The sequence below is a fragment of the Abramis brama genome (assembly GCF_963993115.1).
Source record: "Abramis brama genome assembly, chromosome: 25".
Classification (NCBI taxonomy): Eukaryota; Metazoa; Chordata; class Actinopteri; order Cypriniformes; family Leuciscidae; genus Abramis; species Abramis brama.
The window spans coordinates 3,691,202-3,717,825 of record NC_139987.1 but is presented as its reverse complement, the minus strand read 5'-3'; the positions used below and the strand labels follow the sequence as shown (position 1 = coordinate 3,717,825).

At 36.0% G+C, this 26,624-nt stretch overlaps 1 protein-coding gene across 1 annotated transcript; it reads right to left on the bottom strand.

Annotated features, from left to right (window-relative positions):
• Positions 1-250: 250 nt before the first annotated feature.
• lpar1 (lysophosphatidic acid receptor 1) lies at positions 251-23,660 on the bottom strand. The gene is made up of 3 exons (XM_084104307.1): positions 23,409-23,660; positions 12,142-12,897; positions 251-956 (listed from the first exon to the last, which is right to left on the bottom strand). The coding sequence occupies exons 2-3, from the start codon at positions 12,878-12,880 to the stop codon at positions 655-657; spliced, it is 1,041 nt and encodes a 346-aa protein (XP_083960433.1). The 5' UTR covers positions 12,881-12,897; positions 23,409-23,660; the 3' UTR covers positions 251-654.
• Positions 23,661-26,624: the final 2,964 nt, after the last annotated feature.

The window sequence follows — 26,624 nt, the reverse complement described above, 5'->3', positions numbered from 1 at the left end:
AGCCAAGTTGCGTATATTAAGCTGTTTCAAGTTACTGAGGTATAAGTTTACCCAGCTTCACATAAATATTTAATACTCCTCATCATGTTCAATTTCAAGCATTCATCTCCATTCTCAGCCCCTTGGACCCCTTAATCATTCAATGGGCTGAAAGAAATATTTTTGGGGTATTATATTTGGTGCCAGCTTGGTATCAAAGGGATGAACCTGCAGTGCAAAAAAAAATTAAAAAAAATAATCAAGTACTTCGCATAGTTTACCAAATTTATTTCCCAGTGGTCCCTTACATGCACACTTTCTAGTGCAGATTCACTGGATACTTCACTACGTCCTTCACTTCAACACCTGCTGTACAAGACAAAAAAACAAAAAACAAAAAAAAACAACAACGTGTAACTCCTCGATTTACAACAATCTGGCCAAAAAATTACAACTAGCCAATATACTCATCCAACCTTTTACCATACTTAAGGCGTTACGGGAACAAATATGATTTGTGTTAAACTGGCTACTTAAATCCTTTTGGATTAGCCTTTAAATAGTTCAATATAGTGACAAAACATTATGAAGACAGAAAAGTCTTTTGCTGATGAAAATGCCTTTTTCACAGTCTCTGCTTGCTTATACTATGTCGATCCTGGCCCCTGTAGAAGCTCAGACCACTGAATGGTCATTATGGTGAGCCCCGCTCAGGACCGTGTGGTTGATGGAGGACGCGGATCGGTCTGAACCCTCCACAGTCCCGTTCACGTTCTCCTGACGTTGACAGCACAGGATCTGTTTGAATGTGACGCTCATCTCCTTGTCCCGGTAGGAGTATATGATAGGGTTCATGGCAGAGTTGAATTCCGCTAAAAGGAGGAAGAATTTCTCATAGGTCAGGATATTGCAATTGGTACAGACCACGTCCAGCAAGAGAAGCACCAAACCAGGCGTCCAGCACACAATAAAAGCACCTGAAAAACAAAAGGAAATGGATGCAATTCATTTGAGGAAATTGCAGGATATATTGTAAAAAGTACAATGTGTGAAAGTAGCACAGTCAAGCTCGATAACTTTAACTGTGCACTAAGAGATTTCTGAGAAATGCTTTTGAAAGTGGATCGGACCGAGCTTGTAGCCAATCAGCAGTAGGGGGCGTGTACAATCATGATGGGGGAGGAGCAAGGAATAATACTTTTATTCAGGATACGTCACAGCCTCTCGTACCTTATTGCTTACATACAGTAGGGGGCGCTATTGCACATCTTCTGATCGAGTACTGAATCTTCTGATCAAAAAACATGTGAAGAAGCAGCAGAAACAAGCAATACCAACGTGATCATCAATATTAGACGGTATATAAATCAAGACTGCCTAATGTTACCAAATGAAATATCGACCCAGGACGAGCTACAGGACTGTGAAGCTTTGGGGGTGTTGATGAATGCGATCTACTCCATCTTTTGATCCATGTTTTGATCATTGTTCTGAATCCAATCCAGACGTAGTCTTTTACAAAAATGCGATTTTTCAAAATTTTGCTTTTTTAATGAAACTTACTCACATTCAACTGTTGATAAAAAAGAGAACAATTTTTTTTTTTTTTTTTTTTTTTTTAAGCAGAGGCTCTGTTATTTCTTTTGATATATTGCATGTTCAGATATTACCACAACAAAATATTCTGGGAGCCAAGCAACTTTTGGCTCCCAGAATAAAAGTACACTTGAACGTATACATTTATAAACTAAAAAGTGGCCCAATTTAGCACCAAGGAGAACTGAAATAGTACATAAAGTAGCCTATACGAGGAAAATATACTTACATTTTATACATACATACAATACAATTACATACAATTTATATTTAATAATAAAATTAACTTGAATAATACTGCTATTGTTATAAGGGACAATGTGATAGAAATGTTGTTTAAAAATATATTTATTAAATGCTGAAAAGTATTCATAGTCCAATTAAACCTTATCTATTATAGCCAATATTTGTGTGATATATTTCTATACTTTTTAGAGTATTATAGCATTAGCTTAGCAACATGCTAACATCAAATGGAATTGAAACCAATTGCAAGTGAAGATGTGATTCATGTGAAGACAGGATTTGAAGGTTTCCTTCAGGGATGCTGTCTTAGAAGGTAGTTCCCTATATAGGCAGTAGACTAAGTTTTGGATAGAGCCTATATCTCATAATATAAGACAATGAATATCTGGCGTTTCCATTACTAACAGAAGGGCAGGCAGGCATCCCAGTGTTTAAAAAAAATCCCTATAGTAAATTTAATTGGTGCCAAACTTCTCCTTTCATATCCTTTCCTTATGAATCTAACCTAACATGACTTCGACAAACAAAAAATGTTTACTGAAAAAGAACATTGTGGCCACAGTTGTTATTTTGCAAGATTGAAATACGTTTGCAAAAGCGCTACTCTTCTTTAAGTCAAACGCAGCTGCTCTTGAATGGTTGACATCACTAGAAAGTTATGTGGAGACTCTCAGCCGTTAGATAAACTGCAAGCTGTTTCCAGCATGGCTTTGCCACATGTTTTACTCTCTCTGAGCAAACCCACCAGAGACGTGAACGAGGGGGACTGAAGACTGCGTTTGAAGTGAGAGATTCTGATACTTTTGTATGTCAAAGGCAAAACCGTAGTTTCCTCAGTACTGGTCCCCACACCCAAACGTCCAGTTGGTTTTACTCGGAAACTTGATGCCACTTTAGATTCTTCTGAGAATAATGAATCTCTAAATAAAAATATATACTTGCAACGAAGATGATTTCCATCACAAGCACTTTCACTGTGGGTTCAGCTGTGAGAAAGGAAGCAGCATCGAGAGCTTCTTTTACACGAACATCTCAGAAAACTAATTTGAAACAGAGAATCAGCTTGTTTTGGAAGAGAGAAAAATCCCAGAAATGTTATGGTCTTGGTCGAGTTCAGGACTCCGAGTCCTTGTTAGTCCTTGGACTCAGGAGTCGGGATCATGTGGATTCAGACTCGATCCTGACTTAAAATCAAATAATTTGGTCTTATACTGTGGTGAACTGCGATATCAAATCTGTCAGCCTGCTGTTATAGCATACAGTAAATCTACTGATGACATGCTCTCTCAGAAATATTTAACTAGATTTTGCTAAGTAATATTTATGTTATCTAATTTAGGATGAAATTCGACATTGGTTAAACTGGAATTGAATCCACCACAACACCATTTTGATTTAATTCAGCCCTTTTGAGTGATTCTGTAAGTGGCATAATTGTGATATGACACCACATTTCCGCTTACAACTAGATGTAATAATTAGATGCACTGTATCCTTAAAGTGCGTTTTATGGAATAACAATTAGTTTGATGGATAACTGTGTGTTTGGGGTAAGTTTTTCTCCCAGTGCTTCACAGACATACGAAGAAAGCCAATACCATGGGTGTGGACGAGTTAAACGGAGTAAAACTGAGCAAGTTTAGACTGACTGAAACTGCTGTTTAGAAAGACTTCAAAGCCTTGAATGTTGGACCTCAAAAACGAATAATTCCCCAAATGCTTCATGGATTCATGCTTACAAATAAACATTTCAGCTTTAATAAAGCACCCAGTTGAGGAGTTTTGCTTTTTTGGTAATGCTATGATATTTCAACCTAGATTCTGTATGTCGTAACTACAGGATATTGGTTAGGTACAAACAGGGCCGTAAAGACACCCCTCACCCTCCATTAAAGCTCTCTTCCACTTACAAGCTGAATAAGCAGCTTAAATTGGCAGCTGCTCAAAGCCTTGCTTCATCTTAGAGCAGGATTTCGATTTATTACTTCCGCAAATGCTTATTAACACCATCAGGCACAATGACTGGGGTGTTCAGACGAACACTGCAAGAGATTCAGGTTCAGAGGCGAAATTACTTTGCCAAGTCACATGAATGTTGGGTTTGTCTAGGAACAATTTTTGGCTTTCCTTGACAAAGGCAAGGGCCTGACCATATCTAAAGGATAACATGGTTTCATGCCTTGATTCTGTTGGAAAGTAGAAGCCAAGCGATTTATTGTTTTTCTGGTTATTCAGCATGTTTACAACACTTTAGTTTAGAGTCCAGTTCTCACTATTAACTAGTTGCTGATTAGCATGCATATCAATGGATATTGGCTGTTTATTAAAGCACATATTAATACCTTATTCTGCACGACCATGTTCTACATTCCTTAATCCTACCAAATACCTAAACTTAACTTTACAAACTATTAATAAGTAGGAATTAGGAATTTATTAAGGAAAAGTCATAGTTAATAGTTAGTGAGAACTGGATCCTAAACTAAATTGTGACCTACAACACAATAATAACCACTTTATATTTTTAGTGTGTTCAATTGGTGCTGGAGAGTTCTAGAGTCTCGTCAAGGGGCAACTGATGCAGAATGTGTTTTTCCATTCCACTACAACATGTTCTAGACAGACGTGTTGGACAATTGGACTCGGATCTTTTGCAGAATCTTGCACATGACATGACATTCTCCGCTCAGAAGTTCAACTTTTAAAAAAACGTCTTGCGCAAAATAACACAAAAGGTACAACAGCTGCCACTGGGATGGAACCTTTTCAAAAGGTTCTAATATGCACCATTTAGGTACTAATGTGTAATTTTAAGGTACTAAGGCCGCATTTACACTGCAGTTGATGCCCAATTCCAATTGGTTGAATCTTCTTTTAAAAGTGACCTATATCCAACATCTGGATTTACACCATACACTTGGCGAAACAAGCCAATGTAGACAAAAGGGGCTTTCGCCCCGGAGGAACCTTTTCATAGTTCCTAGAACTATTGGCAGAAGTACCCATTTTTGGCATGTTCGTACCGCAGGAACTAGGAACGAATTTAGTTCTAGGAACTCCTTTTGGGGGAACTAATTTACCTCCTACTTCAGAGTCTGGTCTAAACCAGCACTATAGGAACTACCAGTGACGTTAGTGACGCTGATTGGCTGAACACATGTGAAACACAGCGCCCGCTATTTAAAAAAAAAAAGCAGATTATAGCCTATATATTTACTCCAGAAACTAACTCTACAAACATGGAAACCAGTGAAAGATGGACCTCTTAACCTTTACGCTAAGGAGAAAATCCAACGCAACTTTGAGGGGACCAAGCCAAACATGATTTTGTATTTCTTTGTATTTTTATTTTTCAAAATAAAAGTTACAAGATCAAGCGCATCTTACGTCACTTCACAGTTCCTACTTGCGGTGCGAATGCAACCAGGAAAATGTTCCTAAGGGAAACATTAGTTCCGGGGAACCACCCTGGTGGCTAGTTCCTATACTGACATGGAAAAGCTTAGGCCAAAAAAGAAGGAAAAACAGCACAATTTGCAACGGACACAAATGGAGTGTTTTCCGCACCATCTTTAAAAGTCACCGTCTCTTCGCCCCAAAGGCTCAAAAGACATAAAACTTCAGCATGAGCTTTCGTCCTCCACTGTGCCTTTGAAGAGAGTCATGTGATCGCGCTTAGTGTTCACCGGAGTTGACGTAATTCGCCACCGTCACTTTTTCAATGACGTACGATCTGTCCGCTTACATGGCAGATGCAAATGCACGTATCGATTGCATATCAGATTTACTTCCACATATGAATGAGGCTTGAAACCGATCTGAGAATATTGGCATCGATGTGTTTTTTTCCTGCTTACACGGTCATGGGTCATATACAAAACAATCAGAATTGGGTCTCAACCATGTAATGCGGCCTAACAAACAACGGAGAACAAAAGTATAAAAACAAAAAATAGCTAAGTAGTCCACAGATGCCGTGTTCGTTATTTACAACAATAACCCCACATTAATTTGATCTCAAACCGATTAATTAGAAGATGTGATTACGTCATTAACGACAGTTTTATTGTTGAACCAACGTGGTTCAAACAGCAGACGTGCAACAAAGTTACGGTTAAGCAGCAAGTTGTACTAAATGTAAATTGCAAATCATCATAACTTTTAACTTCCATGTTTTATGAGACTAAAAATAGAATTTGTTATTTGAGCAACTTGTCAGAAATAATATTGATTTGTGTAGTAATTTTACAGCCTCTATCTGCTGCTTCCAACAATACTGCATGATTCACTGTCACATGACAAACACTGACTCAAATTCAACAAACATCATGTAACCTTTAAAATCTAGAATGCAGAACTAATCAGTGTCTATCACCATTATCCACTCACGAGTAGAAGTTATCTCTGCAAAACAAGTGCTATCTTTTTCATGGCAAACACCACAACACATGGTCAAATGTTTGTGGTCAAAAATATGCAGCATTAGCAGGAGGTTGATGGGAACTCAGTGAGACAGAGACACCTGTGGAAGTGCTTAGTGCATGCTTTGCATAGCAGATTCCAGACTGGAGGACTTGCCAAGAGCACGGGCATTTGTTCTGCCCTCCCACTTCAGTTAGCTTTTCCTTGGAATTTCTGGGGAATTGGCTCATTAAGTCTATGTTTTATTAAAAGTCAACTGATATTTTATGTGGTTATTCAGTATTAGATGACTGTGTTTTGGGCTGATTTTTTTCTGTCTTTTTTTTATGGAAAAAAGTAATTATAAAAATAATTATAGTGTAATAATAATAGTGTCAAAAAATAAAATGGTAATTGTGACTTTTTAACTCACAACTCTGACTTTTTTTCACAATTGCGTGTTATAAAGTTAATAAATCACAATTCGACTTTTTTCCCTCGAACTGGACCTTATATCTCACAATTCTGAGAAAAAAAAGTCTGAATTGCGAGATATAAACTCGCAATTGCAAGAAAGAAAAAAAGTCACAATTGTGAGATAAAAAGTCGCAATTATCTTTTAAATTGTTTCATTCCGTGGCGGAAACAAGCTTCCATATGGAATAGAATCGGGTTGAGCTGTGAACACAATTTAATACTGACTTCATGATTGAATTTGTGAATGGGAAGCTGATATTGAAGTCATCACTTGCATAACAAGATATGGCAGTTGCTTGTTGTTTTTGTCTGACATAGTTGAAGAAATCTGATTTAACACCATTTTAATGGATGGTTGATAAGATGATATGCAGATATACTTCCAACTCATTGCTGCTTCATGGGCTGTGATGTTTACATTTCCCAGGAATCATGATTATGGCAGTTTCTGAGATTTACAAGGGGCAAGATGCCAGTAAAATCAACTAAATATTTTCACATGATAGATGCAACGGTCAGCTAATCATAATCTATGTTTTTATTTCAGAACTGGTCACTTCCTTCAAGAAACTAGGATGAGGAAAAAATAAAAAATAACATTGACTAGCAAATGTGTTTTTTTCCCCCAAAATTATCTGTATGCCATGTAAGCATATCTGAGTATGTCATGTGATCCAGTAATGCTGATAAGGCAAGAAACAATGGCCTGAAAATGAAAATTCAACACTGGCAAAATGTGTTCAGAATGAAGCACCCTGCTGTTCTACACCCCACGAGTCCTGATGTCTCGTTTTCTTGAGGAGCGGAAACTGATCCAATGATTTCATCATCACTGTAACTATGTTATTCAAATATACTTCATACGCCCTTGAGTAACTCTAAACAATGGATGAATCATGCCTTTGAGAAGTAACAAAAACTGATTTCATTTTAGCTTGTGGAGGTTATTTGTAAGTGTGGGGAGAAGCAGAGTCTCATTGTTTCCTGGAAAGTTCTTTTTGGTGGATGGATCATGAAACCCTGGATTGGTATCATTGGTTTACACAGTGATGTTACAGCAGATCTCACTAGAAAAACAAGCACCTGGTCTGACAGAACAAGTTCAAGTCATTTATAATTAATGGATATGGTGAATGTAGTGCACAAAAGAGAATTTTTGGAAATTACAATGAACTCTAATACAGACAAAGCCGGGAAATAGAGGCTTTATTTTAAAGAGGCTGTATTCTACACTTTAGCCTTTGATTTTGTTTCCTGAAGTCCACCTATAACTCCAGCGAACGTTTCTGTTACGTCTCTGTTGTTCCATAGTTCCTGGAGCATTCACAGTTTATATGGACTGCACACAGGATAATGAAGAACTAATCGAGACAGAGGTGAGGAACATATATGGTATTTTGTTGTAATGTACACTATCAGTTTACACAATACACAAGCTGCTACTGTACCTTTAAGACTTTTATATGGAAAATGTCTCATTGGACTGGATCTTTTTAACTTGCATTATTCTTAATTCAATCAATGATTTGTTATACTTTATTTTACAGCGTCATTGTTACTTATTAAACATTTAATTAGGCATAATTACATGCAACTAACCCTAACCAAATCCTAACCACTAACCTATGGAAGCTTGTTTCCGCCACAGAATAAAACATTTTAAAAGATAATTGAGACTTTTTATCTCACAGAGTTTACATCTTGCAATTCTGACTTAATTTCTCAGAACTGCAAGATATAAAGTAAGAATTGCATGATATGAAGTCGAAATTGCGTGTTATAAAGTCACGCAGAAATAAACTCGCAATTCTTTCTCAGAATTGTGAGATATAAACTCCCAATTGCCAATTATAATTGCGAGAATTGCGAGTTTATATCTCACAAAATAAACTTTATAACATGCAACTGCGACTTTATATTATGCAATTCTGACTTTATATCTCCCAATTGCGTGTTATAAAGTCAGAATTGCCAGATATAAACATACAATTCTGAGAAAAAGTCAGAATTGCGAGTTTATAATCACACATTTCTGACTTTAAAACTCACAATTGCGACTTTAAATCATAAATATATCATATCATACTTTATTTTATCTCAGAATTGCGAGATGAAAAAAAAAGTCACAATTACCTTTTTTATTTTTTACTCTGTTGCGGAAACAAGCTTCCATACTAACCCTATAGTAAGTCCATGTAGTTAATTATTATTACTCAGTACATAAATGTATAATTACACTGTAACAAAGACTGCTTAAAATAAAGTGTGACTTAAGTCAGAATAAGTGCTATTTGGCCTATAGCATATACACCAAAAAAACAAAACAAAAATATTTGATCCATAGTATAATTTGAGGTAACACTTTATTTTAGTGTCCTTGTTACATATGTTACATGTACTTACTATAGTAATAACAATAAATTATGCATAATTATACATACAATCCTACCCTAACCCTATAGTAAGTACATGTTGTTGCTTAATATTACTCAGTACTTAAATATATAATTACACTGTAACAATGACACCTTAAGGATTCTATTATTTAAACATTAATTACACACTGTAATTACCACACATACATCTATTATCTCCAGGGTGAGATCACAGTCTACAAACCGTGCTTTCATCCAGAACCCTTATTATCCATCCTCCCTAGAAGTTCGAGACAAGCTCTGCCTGGTCCAAACAACAACAGTACTGTTTCCTGCACAGCACCATGACTGGCTTCCTTTTCATCCAGGCCAGGCTTCGCTGGGGGAGCCGGCGAGGCATGACACTGAAGCAGTGCAAGGCAAACAGTGGAACTGGCCGCAAGACCACTATGACGGTTCCTCAGCCTACTCAAGGGCTACATTGTTCGTCGACTTGAAGTTGGCACAATAGAGTGAAGGGTAACATATTACGTAGCATTTAAGTAAAGCAGCTATAGATATATATATATATATAGATTTATAAGATTTTTAATGTTTTTAAAATAAATATCTTCTGCTCACCAAGGCCGCATTTATTTGCTTAAAAATACAAACAAAAACAGTCATATTGTGAAATATTATTACAATTTAAAACAGCTGTTTTCTATGTGAATATATAGTTAAGTGTAATTTATTCCTGTGATCAAAGCAGAATTTTCAGCATCATTACTCCAGTCTTCAGTGTCACATGATCCTTCAGAAATCATTCTAATATGATGATTTGATGCTCAAGAAACATTTATGATTATTATCAATGTTGAAAACTGTTTTTTTTTTTTTACATTTTTCATGATGCTATGATGAATAGAAAGTTCAAAAGAACAGCACTTATCTGAAATGGAAAGCTTTTGTAACATTAAACACTACCGTTCAAAAGTTTGGGGTCAGTAAGAATTTTATTTTTATTTTTGGGGGAAATAAATAAAATAAATCAATACTTTTATTCATCAAGGATTAATTCAATTGATCAAAAGTTACAGTAAAGACATTTATAATGTTACAAAATATTCTATTTTAAATAAATGCTGTTCTTTTGAACTTTCTATTCATCAAAGAATTTTGAAAATAAAAAAATGTACACAACTGTTTTCAACATTGAAAATAATAATGAATGTTTTTTGAGCATAAAATCAGCATTTTATAATGATTTCTGAATGATCATGTGACACTGAAGACTGGAGTAATGATGTTGAAAATTCAGCTTTCATCTGAGGAATAAATTACATTTTTAAATATATTAAAATATTAAACAGTCATATTAAATTGTCATAATATTTCACAATAATACTGTTTTTTTATTATTGTTTTTTATCAAATAAATGCAGCCTTAGTGAGCAGAAGAGACTTCTTTTAAAACATAAAAAAAATCTTACCGATCTAAAACTTTTGACCAGTAGTGTATATATATATATATATATATATATATATATATACATATATATATATATATATATATATATATATATATATATATATATATATATATATATATATATATTTATATATATAAAAATATGGGCTTTTGGTTATTTTTAACCACAACTTGGAGCCTGGTGCGTAAATTTGTATCATTAAAGGACCTCCCTTGACAGGAAGTGGACAAATGTAATCGCACCAAAAAAAAAGAAAAAAAAGCAATGAGTGTGAACAGCAATTGTAGAGAGTGAATTGATCCCCAGAGCAAATCTCCATGTCATACTGACATCATTAAAGGACAGATTCTCAGAGAACATATGCAATTTGGCTCCATGATGCTCATATTCACAACGCGGTTGACCAAAAAAGATCGTTTCATGTGCTTTTTTGCAAAGATTTAGTGGTCAAGAGTATTGACCTTTATGATTTTTTCCCAACATTTAAAAATAAGATAAAAATCAGTGAGGACAGTTTGTTTGTTGATCAAGTCATTGTGGTTTTTGGCCATCTGCTTATGATTGCACCATCATAATAATCTGCAAGTAAAAGAGTGTGAGAATTGACCCACACTGCGTTCAAATATACCTACTTCCCCACTATATAGTAGGTGAAAAAGTACTCAGATGGCCCACTAATTCAACAAAGGTTTTGAAGTGTGCATCTAGTGGACACTTTACTATGACATCATGGGAAAAGATTTGTGAATGACAATGAAGCAATTAAACTGATTCTGGTTGGTCACATGACAATGACAGCATGAGGGATGAAGTGCATACATATTCAATTTATACTACACACATTCATACACACTTTTTAATGGTCGCAAAGTTTGTTTGAACAAACAAAGTTTGAACAAAGTTCCTCATCTATTCAGACAGCTGTATTTCAAATTGCTTCATATGAAGAAAAAGGAACAAATTACTAAAATCTTGTCCTAAAATAATAATAATTTAAAAAAAAAGTCTTCTAATACCCAACAAAATTCCAATTTTTAGTTTGTGTCTGTTAGCATTTAGGCCATCTAGACTATATCAGGGGTGTCCAACCCTGATCCAGGAGTGCCTCCATCCCACAGTTTAGTTCCAACCCCAATCAAACACACCTGAACCAGCTCATCATGCTCTTCAAGAGTACTTGAACATAACAGGGAAGTGTGCTGTAGCAGCATTGGAACTGAACTCTGCAGGACAGTGGCCGTCCAAGAGTCAGGAATCAGGGTCTATATGCTAGTGCAGAATTGTCCAATTTTTCCCTGGAGGACCACCATCCCATGCTGGGGAAAGCTGGTGCTAAACTATGCAGGAACACTGCAGACAAATCCAGCACTGTTGTTCAACAGAATAAGGTTTTGCATGCTGAGACCAGCATGGGATGCTGGTTGCTGTTGGACCTGCTACACCAGCTCTGTTTTCTTAAGAACAAGCACTATACCAGCTCTAATAAACAAGCAACATGGAATTCATGCTGGTTTATGCTGGATTTTTCAGCAGGGGTGTTGGCCCTCCAAGCCTAAAGTACTAATGATGAAACCCTGAATGAAAGCAGAACTTACCCAATACAATCACAACAGTTTTCAGCAAGCTCATCATAGTGTCCCTGTTCCGCCGTTGACCCGAGCTGTGCCGGGACATCCTCATGGTTCGCTGACGTACATACATAAATATGTGGGCGTAAAGAACGACCATCACCACGAAGGTCACCAGGTTGAAGATGGCCCAGAAGCCCAAGTAGGAGTTGCTGTAGAGGGGGGCCATGTTGGAGCAAGTATCTATGGCACAGATGCAGTTCCAGCCCACGCTGGGAATGGCGCCCATGATGATAGACATGGTCCAGATGATGACGATAACTACAACTACTCGTCGATTGCTCATGCGGGTATGGAGCTGCATGCGGAACACAGTTATGTGGCGCTCAATGGCTATAGCTAACAAGTTAGCAACTGAGGCTGTTAGGCTTGTATCGATGAGTCCTTGGCGAAGCAACCACGTGCTGACTGTAAGCCTTCTCGTATTGGGTCCCGTGTTGAACATCAAGTAGAAATAGGCAAGTCCCGCAAAGAAGTCTGCAGCTGCTAGGTTGGCCATTAGATAGTAGATTGGAAAATGAAATCGGCGGTTGACGTAGATGGCCACCATCACGAGCAGGTTAGCTAGCATAATAAAAATACACACTGTAATCCCAAGTCCCATCACTAGCTTGCTTACGGCGTTCCATTCTGTGGCCAGATACTTGTGACTACGATTGTAAAAAAAGGCAATGGTTTCATTGTAGTAGCATTGTCCGTCGTCCATCCTGAAAGGTTATGTTTCTGAAAAAAATATCAAAAAAGGTGTTAGAGCTTCAGCATTATTTGAAATCTAATGAAAGGTCACATATGGCTTAAAGGCTTGCATTATTTATGACATGTAATTTCACATTGATGCCATACACAGTAGACTTGCCACCCACATGCATTGATGCCAATTGATTTAGAGCCATAGGCACAATGATTCTGAAATAAAGTGTTGATGTTTTTTTGTTTGTTTGTTTTTTACAGTGCAGAAGAGCATTTGTAATGCATGTTACATCCACATAAATTAACTGGTAATAAACCTCTCAACAACGTGCACTTATTTAATTCAACAGTATGTCCAGAACACAGTGAAATGTTTCACATATCAGCTTTTTAGCATGCAGTTTCCATCTGGTCCTGTTTTATTAGCATGCTAACGCTTAATGTTGACCAGGAAAGGCCAACTAAACACTGAAAAAAAAATTACAGCTTGCATAAACACACAAATGGGGAAAATGGTAGTCTGAAGCATAACTCTCAAAACTAACTATTAAACACATCAATGCAGGACTGAATTGGGCGATTCTTCTTCTCCAAACACCCGACACAGGATATAGGCCGCATTTGGGCATTGCAAGATAATTTAACCCTTATTATGAGTAAGAAAGTAATCAGTAAAGTTCAGCAGGGTTTCATTATTTTTCAAGAATCATTGTGGTAACATTTGTCTAAAGTCTCAATATCTCAGTCTCAATATCTAAATTTGTTTAAATTGCATTCATGAAGTTATTAAACCTTTAAAATTACTTTATTTTGTCATTTACCAACACATAAATTGAGTAAACTACCAATGGTTGTTCTTTTACCAGCATTTACAATGGATAGGGACTAGATCAGACTACTACTTTTAATCCTTAAAAAGCCATACATGTGATGTTAGTTATTAGTCACTTTGGATGTATTGAAATTTCCTGTGACCAAGGTATTCACAAAAATGCACACTTTGTTTTCCAGTTGAACAACATGTAACTGAATAAACTGTGGGTTTTAGGTTGTGTTTGAAAACCTGGTTGCATTGAATATCATAAAAAAAGGAACACTTTTAAATAGAACCATTTATTGTAACTATTAAAACTTCAAAACAGACATTTCTTTGAGCTCACATGCGGCTATCTCAGGCTCAGCATGCTATCAATTGTTTAGAATTCAAATGCCAAGCAAGAGTGGATGACCTTTCCACAGTTATTGTGTACTTCTAAAGCTATCATCACCACACATTGGTCCATAGTGCTGGGAGACAGACAGACAGATCCTGTCATTGTGTGTCAATGTGTTTTATCATATAGCCTCAGGCCTCTGATCTCGCTAAACTAAAAGCAATGAACAAGAGCGGTCTGTGCACAAATGTCTGTGAACTTCCTCTCTCAGCTGCAGCAATGCTCAAAGCCACAGTTTCAGCACTGTTGCTGAACCCATCCTCAATGGATAAAGACAGAGAAAAGGAAATTCCAGAACGGCCTTGGCTGAGTGCATTTGATAACATTGTATCTTCACAGTTTGGCTGTATCTCCTGCTAAAACAACAGTGCAAGACTGCAACTCAAGGAAACATTATGTGAAAGTAAACACTTGTTCTAAACAGTGTTTAGGTCTACATAATTTAATTAATAAAAATAATTACCAGTCACTTTGCACTCTCATTTTCCAGTTGATTCACCCAAATGAGCTTTTCTACAGAAATAATTTGACTTCTTGCAATGATGCCTTTTTGCAATTACTTTTGACCATTCATACAGTGTTTTTGTAAAACATGGTATAAAGTGTCCAAATACTTTTTGGCACCATTGTAGTTTCAATACACCCAACACTGACATATTAATGACAATCTTGGTTAAAAAAAATAAAAAATAAATTATATATATATATATATATACAAGAGTTTAAATAAATGAGACAAAGACCTTAATCCTCAATACTGAATAGCATCACAAGCAAACAATACTATGCAATATAGATACTCTGCAGGAAAACTTTCTGAGAATGAGGTTAGGGAACGAGCAACGGCACCAGTCTTGAATTATTTCAGTATTGGTCCCTTGCCTGACTGAAATTACAATGCAGGCATTGTTCTGCACCCATCCTATCAAAAAAAAACACGCAAAAAAACCAAACAATGAAACTGGATTTTTACAAAGAATAAATTGTTCGCATTAGTGCATAGGCTCTGTGAAGCAATACTCCAATGTGATTCAGACACAAATGTTACTAATTTATGCCATAATTAGGCAGGCATGTGAAAGCTGTAAACAATGAGGAGGATGAATTCAGGAACTCAGGTAAAGAAGTGGTGGATTCAAATCGACTTTTTGAGGGCAATTCTAGGTAACACTTTATTTTCAGGTGACGTAGTTACACATTACTACATGTACTATAGTAATAACAGTAAATTATGCATAATTACAAGTAACTAAACCTAAACCAAACCCTAACCATAACTCTATAGTAAGTACATGTAGTTTTGAGTAAGTTACTTATTTGAGTAAGTACAATATCACCTTAAAATAAAGTGAAAATTGGAAGCTCTCGATTACAATTAATGTAATGTAATATAATGTATCAAACTCTTGTTGTATTCCTTATTTGCAAGTTGCTTTGGATAATGCAGAAATTTACTAATTGTTCAGTAACACTTTATTTCGATCGTCCACTTAATACATTCTACTGACTATAGGTAACTTTGCAACTACATGTCAACTAACTCTCAGTATAAGTAGACTGTCTGCTTAATTTCTGCTAACACTTTATTTTGATGCTCCTTAACAGATATTATACTGACTATAATTAACTTTATAACTTTTATAACTAACCTAATAGTATACTAAATAACACTCTAATGAGAGTTAGTTGACATGTAGTTGCAAAGTTACTTATAGTTAGTAGAATGTTTAAAGCGGACCATCAAAATAGTGTAACCAACTGTTCTATATGCTAACTAAATATATACAATACTATATATTATTATACCAGCCAAATATATGCTTTGCAATTGTTGAACTTCTGCTTTGTTTCATGAGAAACCACATCCATTTGACCCCATTAGACACTTCTAATTTGGGGGGAAGTTGTTTGTTTCAGTCTGAACATTGTAACCATAATTGTTCCCCTGGAGCAAAACTCTGTAAGACAACAAGTGTCATAAAACCTGTTTTGACATGTTCTTCCATGGACTTGAACCTCAGGTTTATCTCGGACTCGGTTGCAGATGTGCTGATGGTCTCTTTCACCTACTGTCTCTAGCACCCTTAGGCTCATACAAGCCTCCAAATATTTGGTTTGGAGTGCACACAGTACATACAGTGTCCCTATATTACATGATTCTCAGACAGCCTCTGTCTATGAAAACAGATAAATACATATACTGTGTAAATAAATAAATAAGGGAAGCGCAATGTTGCGTAAAGCACCAAATTGTCATACTTGAGTAAAAGTAAAAATGCCTTCATGGAAAGTGAAGTAAAAGTTAAAGGTACTTATCCGGAAAATAAAAGTAATTGATTTAAAATATACTTAAGTATCAAAAGTATTGCGTACAGCCTCAGGAAGAGGCTACAACATTACAGATGGACTGCATAAATTACACAAAAACAGTACCAACTTTATTATTGCTTGTCACAAAGAACCAGCCACAACCTGATTCATTTATTTGGAAACATCAAACATCAAAGTTAGGCATCAAATCCCCCTAAAGAAAGGGTTTGATGTTCTTAAACCATAATCTGCACCACAAATGTGTGAGTGGACTGTTACAAAATCGTTTTGAAGTTCAGTAGAGTTTGCTGAGAACTCTGGGCAGTTTCAGTGTAGTTTTCTGTTTTGGCCTTGAAATGTTAGTTCAGTACTAGAAGTTAGGTGGCCTTGAATTCTCATCTAAAACACAAGAAAAGAGAAAATGGGAAAACCTAACCTAGCTCACTTCTACCAACCAGTGGATTGCAACTAAACCTGAAACCCAACCAGCCTGCTAAATAGCCATTTAGTTAGTAGTACCTTAACAACATGGTTCAAACATAAGTAAGCAAAACCGCAAAATGGCCAAACTGCTAAAAAGCAAAGTGACCAAGAACCTTTAATTTTCATTTTGTTTCTGCAGTTTTAAAGAGCTTGCCCAATCAAACTTTCCAGAAAAGTTCACTCCAGCTGGGAAACACTCTTGAACTACCATGAGTCTGTGGCGATTACGTATAGGTGTGGTTCTTTGATTTTCTGCGGTTCATTTCTATTGTTCAGTCAGTCAAGGTCAGACTCGACTAAAATCATGAACACCCTGGAGATCAAATGTATTTCAAAATTATTTTTATCCCAAGGGAAGAGAGTATCTCTTATGTGCAAATCAGCGAAGGACATTCTAACATTGCACAAAGCAATTTCTGATGGCTCAGTGTGGTAAGGGCTTCATCCATCTGCCTAAAGCAGGGTTGTCCAATCCTGCTCCTGGATGGCCACACTGAACCAGACTTCCAGGCACGTGTGTTGGATCAGGTTGGCGCTAAACTCTGCAGGACGTTGGCTCTCCAGGAGCAGGACTGGACATCCCTGATCTACAGCATTGCTACAGCAAAAGCCTCTTTGCAACACTTGGTGGCGGCACTTCACTGGAGAATGGAGTTGGTTAGTCTGGTGGCACACCACGCCAAAAAGACGTAGGGATCCAAGGGAGGCAGTGGCCCTCCCAAAGTATAGAACATGATTGGTGTGCAAAAATCTGTAATATCCGGGTCTGTAGAGCCAGTCCTACATGGGCAACGGAGAGCTCTGGACGTCCTACACAACTGTTTGTGTCTAATTCTTCGTTGTTACATCCTCGGGTACTCTTCGTGTCATATTGATTTATCGTATTGGTGCAGTTATACACAGATTAAAAAAAGGTAACCAAATAAAGGAAACACAAATGCACAAACGTAGAGCATTATACACAATCCATGCATTGCTGTGTTTACATTTCATCACTGTTTGAAATAATCCAAATCCAAAATCCAAATCCAATCAAAACTGTTAAAATGTTATTTGCATTGCATGAGTTAAACATGGACTTAGCATGACAATTAGACCAAATGTAAAATCACCCTTAAATATGGTTTTCAACAAACAGTCAAGGAATCAATTTCAAAATGCATCACCAATCTGAATCAATTCCATAGATTCAGACAGATTTGCTAAAGTCTAATCGTTCAGATTTGTATAGGATTGACTCGAAAATAACTTTTGTCTGCCATAATGTGAGTCACTGTCAAAACAAACCAACCTTAATATGGACAGTTGTTTTTGGAAATGTTGACATGGAAGCCCTGTACTGTGTATAGTGAGATATCACACAATTCAAGCATGCAATCCTCCAGTTCTTCAGAAAGTCCAGATGATGGAATCTACATTTGGATCTTCATGGTTCAATAATTTTTAGATCTGAACATGGGAATTGTTTGGTGAATGCAATCAACCTATAAGTTAACTTAGCTGTGTATGGTGGCATTATCTCCCTGAATTATAGGAATGTCATGGCCGAACAGTGTTTAAACCTGCATAGGAAGCATCTGGTCCTATAAAGTGCTCTTATATTCCATGGAAGCTATAAAACCTTGCAAAACAATCATCAGACCTAATGACTCCCACAAGATGGCTGCCAAAATCATTATGAAACACAATGATTAACATTTGGAAAATTCACTTGGATGAAGGAAATAGGATAAATTATTATTTCGGATTTTCCCCATCACTCAAACATAATTGTTTTGTGCTCCTTTAAAAAAAAAAAAAAAAAAAAAAAAAAGCTATAGAGGTTTCCAAATGACTACTCCCTGACATGATATTGCTCAGTTTTTGCTCAGAGTGGGTCACGGGGGTTCAATTTTGTGGTAAGTTTGAGGTTATACTTTTGTGGTATTCATAACCAATCCTGTAAAGTATCCATCTGTCTCCATTAAAGAAATAGTTAATCCAGAATTGAAAATTATGTCTTTGTTTATTCAAAACCCATATGACTATCTTTCTTAATGAAATGAAAAGGAATATAGAAATGCCCTGACTACTCTTAAAAATCTAAATGAAAGTGGAATGGATGTTCAGTGTTATTTTATAATATTATAATTTCAATAGTAATAATAATATTATTTTTTTATTAGCTTTTTTTCTTTTTCTTCAAGTTTTTTTTTTTTTTTCTTGTGCTTTTGTCATTAGTATTACTATTTAGGTTTCATTTATTTTTGTTTCATTTTAGTTTTAGGAATAGTTTTAGTAAACAATAATAACCCTGGGATGGATATAGGGGCTTTCAAGCTCAAACAAATGACAAAAAGCGGCATAAAAGTATCATAAAATAAGTTTATATGACTGTATTCCAAGTCGTATTAAGCCATATAATGGATTTGCATGAGGAACATACCAAATATGAGATGGTCAAGATCCAATACACCAGGTTTGACGTCAACCACACATCAATGGTTGTCACCCGTCATCATTGACAAACCTGGTGTCATCAATAAATGTTAACCATTACAGAGAAGCAGCGTGAACTTTCTTCATAATCTCTCCTTTTGGGTTAAATGGAAGAAGAAAGTAATTTCGAACAACATGAGGGTAAATATGTTTATTTTTGAGATTTCTTATTAGGTTTTCCTTCTCAAATGAGGCAATTTTGGTGTTGTGAATCATGGAGCCACAACTCTGTTTGCTTTGAACTGCGAGTTTTCTTTTGTTATTAAGACATTTTATACACACATACTGCTAATTGGCAGTCAACTTAGTGATTCATCTCTGCAGCTGCATTTGTTATTCTAATGTAGTTACTTTTAGCCCTTATGACGTGGTTCTGTTATTTTAAACACCCTTATATGTCAAAATTGTTTACTCAGTTTTCATTCTTAAGGATATTACAAGTAGGGTCAAACGTGTACCCAACACAAGTTACTCTATCTTGTTAATCTTCTTGACTCAACTCTCTTGGCAACATCTCCGCGTGAGATGAGGGACTTCCTGTGTCATTCACAGTTTTATAGAACACCCGACTTGAAACCAGTTAAACGTGGTCTCATTAAGCTGGCATCGGTTAGAACTGAGCGAATTATAACATGCTAACTAGCAGTAACAATTATAATCTTGACTTTTGAAGCTTTACGAGGATAACTTAAATGGGTAATAGATTAATCAGCTGGATTCACAAATGAATGTGATCTAATGAACCTGATATGTTGTTTAACAAGCATGACAGATCATTTAAATAGAGTATTCACTGACATCAAAGTAAGAAAACTTCAGGAAGAAGCCAAAAGGTGATTGAATGCACTCTTCTGAACTATTAAACTCAAGTTTCCCCCATAACCATGAGGCTGGATGAGATCACAGTTGTGTCACAGTTGTGTATGGGTGTGTCCTGGATTCATATGGGCTTCAACACTCCAACATTTCCAACAATGCATCTTGTATAGACTATATGCCAAGTGAGACACACATTTTAATACAAACAAATAACTTGCAACTTATTAAAATACTAGTTTTACTGATTAGTCTTTGACTCTCAGAAAACCAGTCAAGTACAGGTTATATTTTCTAAAGAAGGTAGATTTTTAATATCGTTATTAAGACCATTACTTTTTTTCTTTTTTGCACAAGGCAATTATTTTCATAATTATTTCCATTTTCTAGGCTTTTATACCATTATTTTCATAAACATTAACTTTGCCATTCCCCACCCCCTCTCATAATTCTCTACCACAGTGGGGAAAATCATATTTTCATTACTATGATGCAACTTAATATTACAGTAAATATAATTTTATTGCATTGATTTTATATATCATGTATTTCACTGCTTTTAATTCAAGCTGACATAAAAAAAAAACTAAAAAAAAAAACTCGTATTACATAAATGTTTTACTTCAATGTGGTTAAAATAAATTGTAAAAATAGAAATCAAAAATCAGAACAGAGTTTGGGAGAAACATTAACTAATTTTCATGAAAATAATGTAAAATTGTAAAAACATTTTTTTTTTAAATCTCTCTTTACACCTACAAAAGGCTTTTTTTTATATATATATATTTGTTTATATACTGTATAGAATACACCCCATTTGTGTGTGTGTGTGTGTGTGTGTGTGTGTGTGTGTGTGTGTGATACACCCAACAAGTAAGCAAGTCATCACAAAGTTACAACAGCCTGCCACAATACATACAGTGAGCTTGTCTTTGAAGTTAACCAGACTAGACGCCATAAACTCCAGTAAGGACATAAAACAATCTAAAGATAACAGCTTGACACCAACACCACAACAAATCATTATCCTATGAAGATAACCAACAGTTTAGAAATCAATAAACCTTATAGCTGAGCTAAACTGTTTTGACATCTGCATAGATGCAACATTCAAAGCAACAAACCACACATCTCAAAAGATCACATATATCAAAATACAATATCTTATTTATACCACTGACTGGGTGGCCATTAAAATAGCACACAATAGAGCACAATCATCAACCAAAACTTGCAACAAGTCACAGGACCTCCCAGCCATGCCCATTTCGACCTATTTATTTAGAAAGTGCCATTGCATCTATAATTGAAGGCCACTGAACACATTTTGGAGTTTGATATCTCCCTTCAGCAGCTCTGACACACAGCAGGAAGGGCAGGAACCAGCACTGGCATCCCAGCTCCGATCGGCTCCACAGCTGCTCCCAGTCCTGACCTGGGAGGCCATGGAGTACCATGTGTGTTTTTTGTAAAGGGGAGGCTTTCCTGTCTCTGTCTAGCTTGCGTCAGACCAAAAACCTTGGCACTAAACATGTTAAGTCTACCCATTTTAAAAAACTCTACAGTCGACACTAGGTTCAAACAAATACTACCAATCAAAAGTCTGAGATACACCTGACTGCACAATGTAAACCCGAATAAGTTGTCAAAACTCAAAAAAATTTGGGTGATCGGTTACATCAAAACTGTATAAGCTAATAATTAAAAAAAAAAGGATTAGTTCACATCAAATTGAAAATTCTGTCATCATTTACTCAACCTCAAGTTGTTTCAAAACTGTATGAATTTATTTCTTCTGCCGAACACAAAAGATGATATTTTGAAGAACGTCGTAATGTACCCCACTGACTTCCATAGTATCTTTTTCGACATTCTTCAAAATATCTTGTTTGTGTGTTCAGCAGAAGACAAAAACTCATACAGGTTTGAAACAACTTGAGGGTGAGTAAATAATGACATAATTTTCATTTCGAAATGAACTATTCCTTTAAGTTTAAGAAAAGTTTAAGCAAGCAAGTATTTTAATTGCTAACTTGAAATATTTGAGTAAGTCAATTCATTCATTCATTTAACTTAAAATTATCATGTGATCTCAACTTAAATATTTTTAGTAGAGGAAACTTGGCTATAGCTTTAACTAGTTAGTTCAGTAAATGCTAAAATCAAAGCAGTTTCAGCTAAATTTAAGTTTGTCTAAATGAAAAGAAACAAGTTCATAAAACAATTCAGATTACTTAAAATGTGTCAGTTTAATGAACTCAAAAGAAAAAGAAAGTAAAAAAACAAACAAAAAAAATCTCATAAGTCAATTTGATTGAACTAATTTGTTTAATTTAAGTTTACTCTACTCAAACAAATTAAATATTTTGAGTGTTAGGGTTTACAGTGCATGCCAGGAAGGTCAAATAGAAGATTTTGCTTTTTTGGGGGGGGTCTAAACTTTATCCTTAAATTTCCATTTAGTTTTGATGAGGTTCTGTTCACTCTATGAATTGCCTAATAAATCAAATGTACAGTCCATTAGGCAGCTTAACTGTGGTTTCATGTGTAATCTTACTACAACTAAGTGTGACCACATCATGACACAGGCTAATGAAATGAAAATAAATGAAGTCCTTGACATGATTTTCCGTTTTATCCTACACAGCCCACTCAGATCGGGACCAAACACACCTACTCATAATGTTTACTGCAAAATAAGATACTACAAGGCGTGTATTTTGGGAGCCGGCCAGAAGGGCCAGGAATGTTTGACTGCTATCAATCTGAATTTCAAACCAGAACTGGTTGGTACAACAGTACCTACACACAACACAGTATGAAACAATTCCCCTTTTGTTAGGTACATGTTACCATCTTCTTGTGAGTGTTTAGTCTGTGTGGAAGTGAGGGGGAGGTATTAGTGTAAATTGGGGCAAACACTGAAGTTTGACACCTTTTGGGAACAGGGTGGCACCTATGCATACCCCTAAAAAGCTTTATAAAAAAAAAAAAAAACACAAAAGGTCTGATTTATATCTTCTAATTTATGCATCACTAAACTAATATGATGGAGGATGCATTAATTAGAGGGTAAAAATATATATTTTTTCAGTTCCTCAGCCTCTTCTGCCGAACACTGCAACGCGTTACTGTTTCTGAGATACGAAATTAGCTTTTGCTGTATATGCATACTTAATACACGGGGAAAAACAAATCTCATGTATCATTTTCATATATTAAACCTTGAGATTAAATACTTACTTGCAGTAGTGACAGTGAACTCCAAAAAAGTTATTCCAAAACTGAATAGTAACTCCTCAAAAAAAGTACTAAAAGCTCGCGTCTGGTTAAGAGAGAGGGCTCGATTGTTGTTCAGCGCTGTTTAGTCCACGGCTGTTTGTGAATATTCATTTTATTCCCTCGCAGTCGCGCGCATACGGCATGTGAGCTGGGATAAGTCACCTCTGTCCCGTTACTCGGAGAACAACTGCAGCACTGAGACTCAGCAGCAACACTCTCACAGAGAGGAGAGCGAAAGAGAGAGATGTGAGGGTGACGTCACACACACACACACACACACACACACACGCAAATGCAAACACTCACTGTAGGCGCGCTGGCGTGGTGCGTAATTGAAAACACATTGTCAGCTCACTCAGTAAATTTTATAAGCTGAGAGAACTACCTATCTCAAAGTGTATGTGCTTGTGATTCATGATGATAACTTTTTAAATTTTGACTATTCATATAGTCATACCGTCATCTATCTCACTTTTAATTAATTTGGTTGGTTTTAAAAAATGATTTAAACTGACCTCATGGTCCACAAAAATGACCTTGATACCAAATGGTCAAAAGTGTCTACACACACTGGCTAGATTTCTTTTTCCAATTAACACTGAATCTAATACTACACATTTTTAACTATTCAAAATGTGTATTGGTCAATCTCAAGCAACTTTAATTACATTTTTTACAAGGTTTCTAAGCAGAAGATGAACGCATGTTTTCTCAGTCCTGTTACTGAAAGTCATGTGCCATTTAAAAAGCATGTTTAAAAGCATGTCAATTAATTCCTTTGTTTTCCCCACAAGAAAGTGTTTATTTTAAAGAAATTGTTGGTTATTTGTTCAAATAATTGATATTTGTGACAAAAAAAATAAAATAAATAAAAATATCACTATATATTAAGGCAAGGTGTATTTTAATTAAAAAAAAAACTTCTTTTTTTTTTCATTTTAAAGAAGACCGAAGCCTCAAGTTTATAATTTTTTTATAATGTAATTTATTAAACAATTGTATAAATGATGGACCAAACAAAAAAGAAAAAAAAATAGAAAAAGAAAAAAAATAAAATAAATAAATAGTAACATGAATGAACATTGGGTAACAGGAATGAGTGTCCATATGTGTGAGAGAGAGAGTGTACATGACTGTGTGTGCATAAGGATTCTGTGTTGAAGTGGTGTACTATGTGCTAGTCCTTCACAGCGAAGGAGGTGGAAAGAGAAAGAAGGAGAGAGAGAAGAAGAGAGAGGGAGGGAGAAACAGGGAAGTTGAGATAAAAAAGGGAGAAAAGAGAGGGTTGCGGGTGTGTTTCGCTCCTTCCCTTGCAATATGCCATTAGTGGGTGTTTCTGGCACCTGTATATTATGGGTTTTATCCATCTTCTACAAAATATAAGAAAGATAATGACAAAACGTTTAAGTCACTTCGTGCTGGACTGGCTTCCTGGAAGTATGGTGTTCACATTGTAAAAATAAATGTTAATGTCTACAATATAAGTAATTGCAACCTTAAAACTCATAATTCAGGTGAATAGTATTATATCAACTAATATTTACAGTATTAAATCAACAAAACAGAGGACTCTACTCACTCCTGTTACTTTAACTCACTCCTGTTATTTTTACAGGACTGAAAGTAACAGGATTGAGTTTTTAAGCAAAAAGCTATCAAATACATGGCATATGGCCACATAGCATACATGCTAATAGCATGAGGACACTGAGCAAATTCTAGTGACTTACCAAAAGTTAATATTTTTAAAATAAACAAATACAATCTAAGAAATAATTTAGGTAACAGGACAGTAAATGTAAAATGAGAGGACTTACTTATGGTCTTCCCATTGCCTTCAGAAGATCCAGATGATGCAACTTCTTGTTGAAAATGTGTCTTGTGGAATATTCCAAGTTTTTCAGCGGGCGGGGGGTGGTGTTAGGGTAACAGGACTGAGTGAAAACGCGGGGACATGACTAAAATTTGTATTTTATCTAAAATACTATCTAAAATATATATTTTTTTCTCATGAAAAAAAAAAAAAAACATTTTAAAGTTTGGATATAAAGTCACACAACAATGCCAAAAAAAAATCATTATATTTCATGGTAAAGTTTAGAGATAGAGAGTGGGGACATGCAGAAAATGCTATTTTTTTAGTGTTCTATGTAGTTGTTAATTATACATTTTACATTTGTAGTTAGCTTAATGTGCAATGTGCTGCACAGGTGAGCAGCCAATCGCGTGTAATTAGGTCAAGCGGACTCCGCCCCCTAGGAAAATTGAGAAAACATGAGAAGAGAAGCATGAGCTAGAAGTTGTGCAAAATCTGGTTATTAGATTTTATTGAGAGATATATTTGCGAGGAACAAACCCTTTATGTTTTGTAGATGTTGTTTAGAAACAAAGTTGAGTAGTTTTCGTCTTACCTTTATCCTGTTGATCCTTGTGACCATCGTTGTGCTGAAATCAAATTTAGGCCATCATTGTGTCATCCAGTGAAACTCTGAAAGAACACAAGGTCGGCCAGTTTTGTTATCTCAAAATCTTGATTCTGGATATCCTTCTATTCGTGGACTGCACTAGAATGAACACTTAAAATGTGCACCGTTGAGGATGGCGAGCCATCCGTAATGGTGTGTTCACACCAAACATGAAGTGTACTCGCATTGCGTTACTCACTCTAGATTACTCGCGAATAAAGCATCGCGCGAAAAGGAGTGTCTTCACGCACATCATCATCAACAACAAAATTTCTAAGCATCATGCGAATTTTCCCGCTCGATTTTAAATTTTTCAACTTGCACGCGATTGAGGCGAATATCGAGCATTCGCGGCAAACGCGTCGCCCAATTCGCGTCTGTTTGCGTCTTCGCCATTGTATGTAATCTACTCGCGCAAATTCGCGTTTGGTGTGAACATGCCATAAGACGATCAGAGCAGTGGCGGAGCTAGGGGGTGGCCACCCCTCTCACAACTGCTGTTTCTGTCTCTTTTTTTATTGACAAAAATCGCGTTTTTTAAAACGCTGAACCGTCTCTTTAAGACCACAAAAAACGTGTGACTTTTCAGACGCACACTCCAACTTCACCTCAGCGCCAGGCGCAAGTCAAACGAGTGCGGAAATTTGCAAGTGCTGAATGAGCTTCAGCAGAACATCAGACAGTGATATGCACATAGTAAATATAGAGTCAA